At 43.1% G+C, this 9,784-nt stretch overlaps 1 protein-coding gene across 2 annotated transcripts; it reads left to right on the top strand.

Annotated features, from left to right (window-relative positions):
- Positions 1-405: 405 nt before the first annotated feature.
- Positions 406-9,389, top strand: Serpinb1 (serpin family B member 1). 2 transcript variants are annotated; one of them, XM_048348517.1, is made up of 8 exons: positions 406-501; positions 799-917; positions 1,589-1,764; positions 4,116-4,253; positions 4,781-4,898; positions 6,631-6,773; positions 6,931-7,098; positions 8,876-9,389. In XM_048348517.1, the coding sequence occupies exons 3-8, from the start codon at positions 1,597-1,599 to the stop codon at positions 9,278-9,280; spliced, it is 1,140 nt and encodes a 379-aa protein (XP_048204474.1). In that variant the 5' UTR covers positions 406-501; positions 799-917; positions 1,589-1,596; the 3' UTR covers positions 9,281-9,389. The 2 variants fall into 2 exon arrangements, with proteins under 2 accessions (XP_048204474.1, XP_048204475.1); XM_048348518.1 differs by lacking the exon at positions 799-917 and having other exon boundaries at positions 423-501.
- The last annotated feature ends 395 nt before the right edge of the window (positions 9,390-9,784 follow it).

Here is a 9,784-nt window from a genome sequence, read left to right as displayed (position 1 = left end):
AATATTTTGCTCACACAAGTGTGGATTACATGGCGTGTGTCAGCTCAGCACGTGCAGTCGTTTGAGCACATTGGTAGGTGGGAGACAATGGAGTCGGATGTTTGGAACTAATTCTGTGTGATTGTGGCCCCTCCTCTGCCCCCTCACCAAGTGTGCACAGGTGGCTCCAAATTTGCTCCCCACCCCCATCCTACCCTAGCATCTGGAGCACAATGGTTTGGCATATAAGAAGTAACACATTTTTTTTCATTACCATTATTCATAAAGTCCTTGGCAGAAACTTGGAGAAGGCCTAGGATTGAGAAAGTGGCGATTCCCTGAAGGGACCAGGCTGTAGCCCTTGCTCACTTGGGCGGTGCCTGGGCCAACCCCGGAGGCCCGGCCTCTCAGCAGCCGCCCCGCGGGGAGGGCGGACGACACTCCCCTTCCACACACTATAAGGGCTGCCGCCCCGGATCTCCAGGAGCCGCACCCCTGGGAGCCCAAGCAGCTGTCCAGACGGTAAGGAAGGCACCACCAGGAAGTGGCCTGGGCGGGAAACGCGGACCCCGCGGAGCCCCATAAGGGCTCCCAGACGCGCCCAACCGTGCTCCTGGACGCCAACAGCAGTCTACACTGCACCCTCTTCCCTGTCCCACCCGCTATCCCGGCCGGTGAGGATTCCCACCCCGGAGCCCCGCGCCAGGCTGCGGCCTGGACCGAGGCGCACTGCCAGGCTAGCCTTGCAGACGGGAGCGAGGAAGCCGATCCCGGCCTGGGCAGAAGTGAAAGCTCAGATCCCCTTTTACTCCTGCGTAGCGCCTCCCTCGCTGAGCTTGGACTTGCCAGCAGCACAGTGCGGGCGGGTTCTCTTTTCTGCTGCCTCGGAGAAGGAAAGGAGGCCAAACAGTAAGAAGTGAGCTCAGCACCAGACACAGGTATGCACGATGTTCTTTGCCCCTGCTTGGGGAAACTGAGGCTGTCCAGATGAGTCCAAGAGTGGTCCATGGGGATCCCTCCACCCCCAACACAACTAACATTACCTTTCCCGCAGAAGGGACAGAGGACATCGTGTTCAGCCTCCCTGCCTAGCAGCCGCCCCCACCCCTAGACATGCTTCGTTCTCTAACCCACAAATCCCACACCCACCAAGAGTGTGGACCTTGACGTCTGTGACTGGATCTCAAAACCGAATGATTTCTATTGTTAATCATAATTACGTAACTGTTTTAATGGGTGGCAGGTGGCTATGATTTTCTAGTCAAAGCATTCTTATTTTAGGCAAATGTAGGCAAGGGGTTCCTTACCCAAATGAAAGAGACTTGAACCAGAGGGACTGTTCTCCCAAACCTAGTAGTTTGGAAGAGCTGGGGGGCTGAGCTGCCTGCTGCACCTGTCCACCCAGTGAGAACAGCAGGAATCTGGCCTTGTGTCACAGTTCAAGTCCAGCCCCACCTTTGTGTGAACTCTTGGGTGGGGATGAGGGGAAGTCCAAGTTCCAGGGTGTTAACGGGTGGGTGGCACAGGTTGAGAAGATGGTAGGGCAAAGGGGCTTCCCACGAGGTGGCACGGGCAGTGGGCAGCCTGGGGTCTCTGCTGTGTGTTCCAGAGTTCAGTATGGAGCAACTGAGCACCGCGAACACCCGTTTCACCTTGGACCTGTTCCTCGCTCTGAGTGAAAACAACCCGACGGGAAACATCTTCATCTCTCCCTTCAGCATTTCATCTGCCTTGGCCATGGTTCTTTTGGGCAGCAGAGGCAACACTGCAGCACAGCTCTCCAAGGTCAGCAGCAGGAAAACTGGCCCCTCTCTGCTACTCCCCGCTTAATGTAGAGCCTGCATCAAAAAGTGGCACCTTTCAGCTCTTCATGTTTTTCTGAAATCATGTTTTGAGCTGTGTTTCACAATGATCCAGGTTAAGGTCAGATTTTCAGAAAAGCCTAAGAGCAGGCTTTCATGAAGATCTCCACTGACTCCTTATTACAACGAGAGCCATTGCCATTGTTTTACCTATTTCCTAGGGAGCAAAGCAGGGAGCAAATCCAGTAACATTCCTGTGCTGTCTGTCCAGTGCTTTGCTTCCAAGAATGAATCTCTCAGCTTTCCTGAGTCCTCACTTCCCCTTGAGCTAGTAGTTTCCAGTTTTTGCTTTGCATACGACAGCTGATTACTCATCAATAACACTTGTGACATGGGATCACCTTCATACCTGTGAGTGGGGAGATAGGGGACTCACAAAGACAGTGAGAAGTTGCTGGCATTGCCTTCTTTCAGGGACTAAGAAAAAAAGAACTGTATAGCTTGATTCCAAAGCTTGACCCTCTCCCTGAGAGGGGTATGGTTCAGGGCTAAGAAGCAGCACCCAGGGTCCTTTAGAAGGTGAGGGTGGGAGGCTGGGCATTTTGGTGAATGGGACCAAGCCCCTGGCAAAAGGTATCCACAGGTGACGGTTTCAGCAAGAGATGGGACATCCCTGCTTCCTTGTCTTCCTTAGGAGTATGGAAGGGACTTCTGTGCTATGTTCCTCAATTCTGAGAGAACTCTGCCTTCTCTTGAAACCTAGGAGAAAATGTTAAAAGTGGAGAACTTTCTGCTTACCATGCATCGAATAGCATTGTTCCCCGGAGGGTGAAGCTCCTGGGCTCAAAATCCAAGAAATGTCTTGAGCTGCAATGTTGCTGTTCTCATCACTGCACATTTTGAAAAACATTTTGGAAAAACTTGTAAAATTTACACTTTTTTGTAGAGTGTTATTTGCAACAGTTTATTTTATGTCTCAAATAAGTTGAAGAAAGAAATGTAAAACTTCCTGGCCACAAAAAATGCTTATTATCCAGATTTAATTATTTCACATTATATATCAAATTATCATAAAGATATGCATGGCTATCATGAAAAAAGCTAGTGTCTTTTAAAATTTAATTCATTTTTTTCTGAACTTCAAAGGGGGGCTCACAATTTAAACAATTTGACAATTTAACATGTCTTTCTAAGTGTCCACTGCTTCTTGATCTGCCTAGTTTCCTTTAAACCCCTGATCCTGCTAGTTGCTTCTTGCATGGTGGTCTTGGCTCCTATTTGAAGGCTTTCCAGGGACTTTGTAACTTCTGCAGAGAATAGCTCTCTTTCAAGGTCTTCTTCTTCCCCACTTCTGTTAAAGCAAATGGGTCATAGTGAGCAGGGTGAACTCTGGACCCTGTGTTTTTGTTCTGTTCTTTGTGTCTTAAAAGCAAGGAACCAGCCTAGGTCTCATAAAACCATAAAGGGCCTCCTGACTTACCACTGACATATGAAGAAATAAACTTCCCAAGGAAGTTGAGGTTTTGTGTGTGTGTGCTTGAACTCAGAGCCTGGTTGCTGTCCCTGAGCTTTATGCTCAAGCCTAATGCTCTACCACTTGAACCACAGCTCCACATTTGGCTTTTTTGGTAGAGTCTCATGGACTTTCCTGCTCAGGCCATCATTGACTGCAATCCTAACACCTCAGTCTCCTGAGTAGCTAGCATTATAGATGTGAGACACTGGTTCCCAGCCAGAGAAAGTTTATGTACATTACTTTTAAATATGTGACTTGTGAAGAATAGTCAAAGAGAAAAGCTTCAACCCATCCTGTTTTTGTGGACCAGCACAAGAAATGATTCTTTTTTCTTTTTTTTTTTTATACCAGTACTGGAGCTTGAACTCAGTGTTGTGGCTCTGTCTCTTTTTCCACTCAAAGCTTAGCATTTTACCACTGGATCCACACCTCCACTTCAGGTTTTTTGATGATTTATAGGAGATAAAGAGTCTCAAAGACTTTCCTACCTAGCTACTCAGGAGGCTGAGATCAAAAGTTTAAAGCCAAAGATCAAAGTTGAAAGCAAACTCGGACAGGAAATCTGTGGGACTCTTCAATTAACCAGCAAAAGGTAGAAGTGGCATGGTGGCTCAAGTGATAGAGTTCAAGTCTCGAGCAGAAAAGTTAAGGGAGATCACTAGGCTCTGAGCTTAAGTCACAGTGCCAACACACACATACACATACACACATAAATAAATTTAGAATAAAAGTACTATAATTTGATGGATACAAATCCAAGATTTCACTTAGTAATTTTAAAACAAATGGGTGTATGTAGAACATTTTCTTCCTTTCAGACTTTTCATTTTGATGAAGTTGAGGATATTCATTCAAGATTTCAAGATCTGAATGGTGTGATTAATAAACATGGAGCCCCCTATATTCTGAAGCTTGCTAACAGATTATATGGAGAGAAAACATATAACTTCCTCCCGGTAAGTGCTTTTCATATGCTATAATTCCACTGGATAGTTGTGATACATTCCTATAAATTCAAGTCACAAAAGGCACTTCAGTATTATAATATTTATAAAAACTATACAGAATGAGAATATATGGCAGATAGCACTCCTGTTTTTTGTACTTCTATTTGCTTTGTAAAAAGATCAGTCCTGTTAATCTACTAAAGCAAGAATGAATCCTGTCACTCCCTTTCAAGGTACTATCGTTATTTTCCTATTTATGAAAATGTCAGCCTACGCTTTGAAAAGAAACTGGTAAACTTTATACAGCACCTAAAGTGTATTAAACTTAGCCCTACTGAAGAATTTTTAATGTTCAAGATATAAACTGTAATGTTAATATGTTTTTGATGACAATAAAAAGCATAGGGATTAGAATTTTTGTGTTGCAATGAAATGTAGCCTTTCATGCTGTGTTCTTTCACTTTCCAGAATTCCAGAAAATTACTTCTGTATCTAGTAGGAGTTATTTGTGACTTTTTCTTGATTTCTTGAAATAGGAGTTCTTGGCTTCAACTCAGAAAATGTATGGTGCTGAGTTGGCCAGTGTGGATTTTCAGCATGCCTCTGAGGAGGCAAGGAAAGTGATAAATCAGTGGGTCAAAGGGCAGACAGAAGGTAAGAGATTGGGCATCATAGAGTCTATGTTAACCAGCACTTCCTTACTGTGACAGCTACCTGAGATAACTTATATAAAGAAAAGGTTGTTCAGTCTGTCCGTCATTGATTGTCCAGTAGTAGCACAGTTCCTCATGGAAGGAGCGTGTGGCAGAGGAGCCAATTTACCTCATGGCTGGGGAGGAAAAGAAAGTAAGAAAGACAAGTAAAAGGAAGAGACCAGGTTCTCACAATTCCCTTCAAGGTTACCCCCACCCCCAAATAATCTGAACACTTTCCTCTAAGTCTCACCTACTAAAGATTCCACATTTTCCAATAATGGGTAAGGTCTGGGGAAAAAATCTTGAACACATAAGGGCACTTCCCAGCAATAATAGAATCATTTTGTGCAGGCCCTTTCTTTACCCTCTTTGCTTGCATCTTATTTCTTTCTCCCACAACTTCCCAGATCCTAACTCATACACACTTCCCATCAGGTGCCACTCCCTGGACCTAAGCTTTGCAATGGTCATTTCTGGGCAACTTTCAGATATGAGAAATCCATGAGAAGGGAAATGTAGACATAATTTAACTCAGGCAGCTAAGTACTTTCTTCTTGTAAGTTCCTTCAAGGTGTGTGTATATATATTTATATATATATATATATTTGTATAGGTTTTGTTTTTTTAACTTAATTTAATTGTCAAGTCATGTACAGAGGGGTTACAGTTACATACATAAGGTAATGAGTACACTTATTGTCATACTTGCTACCCCCTCTTTCATTTTTCTCCCACCTTCCCTCCCCCCGATTCCCCCACACCAAGTTGTACAGTTAATTTCCAACACATTGCAAACCAATGCAACAGTGATACTCAAACTAAATTTTAAAATTTAAATGAACACTGAATACACAATAAAAGGAATAAAGTGCCTGCCCCCAAATAGTTAACATTCATATGAAATTTCATGGAATATATGAAATCAATATTTAAAAATTATGTGGTTGTTAATACTTTTGCCAACATCTTGTCCAGTAAATCAAGAGCAGTGGGCTGGGTAGACTTACTAACAGGGCTCAATTAATTTATTAAAAGCAACTCTCATCTAATATCATTCCTGTGTGCATCAACATACCCATGGAACACCTGAACACCTGTCCCATGCTACAGGGAATTGTTCCCTGTTGTGCTTATGGCTTTGGGTAGAGACTTAGCTCAGGAGAATGATTGTTTTACCTTGTGAATATTTGTTAAAAGTATTTTTAGAGTAGGCTTCCTTATAGCAGATTTGAAGAAACATTTACAAGGGACTATAAACATTTTCGTTAAGGGTATTTTTCTATAAAGTAATTTCCATTCACAAAAATGCTTATTGTCTTGACACAGTCCAAGAAAGGAGAGCTTTTCCTAATTTTAGCCTTTGAGGACATAAGATTGATTCTAAATGAGCTTTTTGGATTTCATGCAAGGAATGAAATCCAGGGCCTTGTGCATGCTGAGCACATGCTCTGCTCTACCCCTGAGCCATGCTCCAAGCCCCACCAATGACCTGTTTGCAAGCCATCCTGGTCTGTCTCTCAAGTTGCTGTATTTAAAAATCAAAAGAACCTATAGGTCTTTCCTTAACACCAAATTAAAGGAAAATAAATTGGAGAGTCTATGTTTGAATCAAGTTTCAGTACTAGCAAATTATCTGTTCAATCTTAGAATTCCAATGTGGAATTTTCAGTAGGCTCACTTTATCTTCTCAGAGAAAATTCCAGAACTACTGGCTGCAGGTATGGTTGATAACATGACGAAACTTGTGCTAGTGAATGCCATCTACTTCAAGGGAAACTGGCAGGAGAAATTCATGAAAGAAGACACAACCAATGCACCGTTCAGACTGACTAAGGTCAGGAGATGCCACTGTCCAAAAATGCTTTTGGGTTTTGTGTGTAAGTGTGGGGATAGAATCCTTGTCTCTCATTTGCTATTCCCATTACTGTACTCTTAAGCCACAACTCCAGCCTCTAAATTACTCTTAGGGTATTTCTTTCTTAATGTTTCAGAAAGACACGAAAACAGTGAAGATGATGTATCAGAAGAAAAAGTTTCCATTTGGCTACATCCAGGACCTGAAGTGCCGGGTGCTGGAGCTGCCTTACCAGGGCAAGGAGCTCAGCATGGTCATTCTGCTGCCTGACGACATTGAGGATGAGTCCACAGGTCTGAAGAAGGTAACCCACTCACCGTTTCATGATTCTTGCTATGTTTTTGCCATTTTTCTTGTGTGTAAGTTCCATGGTAGGTGCTTGCTCTTTGTCCACTGATGTTATCTGACATCCTATGCCAATGCTTTGCCATTTCTTTGTAAGTATAGCTCATCAGCATTTACTTCTCTGAGGCCATACTTTTTTTTTAATCATCATCATCATCATCATCATCATCCTCATCATCATTATCATCATCACCACCACCACCATCATCATTATTTGGTGCTGATCCTGGGGCTTGAATTAACAGCCTCAGCAATGTTCCTGAGGTGTTTTTTTTGTTTTTCTTCTCTACCACTTGAGCCACAGCTCTACTTCAGGCTTTGTGGTAGCTAATTATAGATGAGTCTTACGGACTTTCCTGCCTGGGCTGGCTTCAAACCTCAGTCCTCAGATCTCAGTCTCGAGTAGCTAGGATTACAGGAGTGAGCCTGTACAGTTATCAGTAGTGCTTGGAGATCAAGTCCAGGGCCCTGTGCATGTTTGGCAAGTCCCCGACCACTGAGCTATTTCTCCAGCCAGAAATCCTAAGTTGAAATTGTTAAGATGCCCAGTCATTGTCATTGACCTGCTGTGATTAGGAAAGCCTGTAGGCTTTAGTATAAATCTGTAGATTTGTTAGTGATAGTCATGAAAAATCTCTTGAATTGACTTAGAGAAAAGTATAACAAGATGAAGATTATTTTACTGAGGAAAAAGTTTTTGTTTTTGCCAGTCCTGGGGCTTGAGACTCAGGGCCTGAGCACTGTCCCTGGCTTCTTTTTGCTCAAGGCTAACACTCTATCTCTTGAGCCACAGCACCACTTCTGGTTTTTTATGTTTATGTGGTGCTGAGGAATTGAACCCAGGGCTTCATGCATGCTAGGCAAACACTCTACTGCTAAGGCACATTTTCCAGCCCCAGGAAAAAAGTTTCTTTCTTTTTTTTTTTTTTTTGCCAGTCCTGGGCCTTGGACTCAGGGCCTGAGCACTGTCCCTGGCTTCTTTTTGCTCAAGGCTAGCACTCTGCCACTTGAGTCACAGCGCCACTTCTGGCCATTTTCTGTATATGTGGTGCTGGGGAATCGAACCCAGGGCTTCATGTATATGAGGCAAATGCTCTTGCCACTAGGCCATATCCCCAGCCCCAAAAGTTTCTTTTTTTTTTTTGCCAGTCCTGGGGCTTGGACTCAGGGCCTGAGCACTGTCCCTGGCTTCTTTTTTGCTCAAGGCTAGCACTCTGCCACTTGAGCCACAGCGCCACTTCTGGCCATTTTCTGTATATGTGGTGCTGGGGAATCGAACCCAGGGCCTCATGTATATGAGGCAGGCACTCTTGCCACTAGGCCATATCCCCAGCCCAAAAGTTTCTTTTTTTAACATCAACATTTTAGTGTATATTTTCATTGTATCATTACATTGTTCACTTTTACTATAATTCATATAGACTACGTTTTCAATGGGCACATGCTAGTGGGAGAGAGAGGACTATTTTCTAATATGAACTTTGCGTAATGTTTCCATTATAGATAGCTGGTATGTTCAAAATTCTTGTCGTTGGATCTTATTGGCTTAGAACATATTTCTGTTTTATTGTACCCATTGACAAACAAAAACAAAGTGTTTCTAATAGCATCTGTCTGGGCACAAAACAAAGGAAATCTACTAGCAATTGTTATTGTATGCCCATTCATTTGCAGAGTACTTATTTGGTTATGTAAAATCTATTTCACCTTTTCCTTTTTCCTTATTCTAATTCCAGATTGAGAAGCAATTGACTCTGGAAAAATTGCATGAATGGACTAGACCTGAGAATCTGGGAAAGACTGAGGTCAATGTCAAATTGCCCAGATTCAAACTGGAAGAAACCTATGTTCTCAACCCCCACCTAGCCCGCTTGGGAGTGGAGGATCTCTTTAGCAGTAGCAAGGCTGATCTGTCCGGCATGTCAGGAGCTAGAGATCTTTTCATATCAAACATTGTTCACAAATCCTTTGTGGAAGTGAATGAAGAGGGTACAGAGGCAGCAGCTGCCACCGCAGGCATTGCCACCTTCTGCATGTTGATGCACGAGGAAGACTTCACTGCTGACCATCCATTCCTTTTCTTTATCCGGCACAACCCCACAGCTAACATCCTGTTCCTTGGCAGATATTCTTCCCCTTAGAAGAAAGAGTCTCTGGAGGTCAAGGTCAAACTTAGAGCTTTATTTGCTGAGCATTTAGTACTCATGATTGTCACTTATTTTTACCAATAAAATTACTATCCAGAAATGATCATCAGTTTCCTTTATAAACTCATCCCTGTTGGCTTTTCATAAAATTAACTTTTTATTATTTATTTAGTTAGTTAGTGCTGGTATTGGGATTTGTATCCAGAGTCTCCTTCTCTCACTTGGCTTTTTCACTGAATGCTGGCACTCTACAACTTGAGCCATACCCACAGTTCTGCCTCTTTTTTGCCGGTTAATTGAAGATGAGAGTCTCTTACACTTATCTACCAGGACTGATTTTTGAATTTCGATCCTCAGATCTCAACCTCCCAAGTAGCTAGAATTACAGGCAAGATACTTTTACAATAGAAAGGAAAACATCCAGTGATTGTGCTTTTGAGTTAAGAATAGAAGATAGCTCAATGCCTCAAGTATTGGCCCTGTAGTCCCTTGAGAAAC

This window comes from Perognathus longimembris, chromosome 6 (genome assembly GCF_023159225.1).
Source record: "Perognathus longimembris pacificus isolate PPM17 chromosome 6, ASM2315922v1, whole genome shotgun sequence".
Lineage (NCBI taxonomy): Eukaryota > Metazoa > Chordata > Mammalia > Rodentia > Heteromyidae > Perognathus > Perognathus longimembris.
This window is presented reverse-complemented; position numbering and strand designations above follow the sequence as displayed.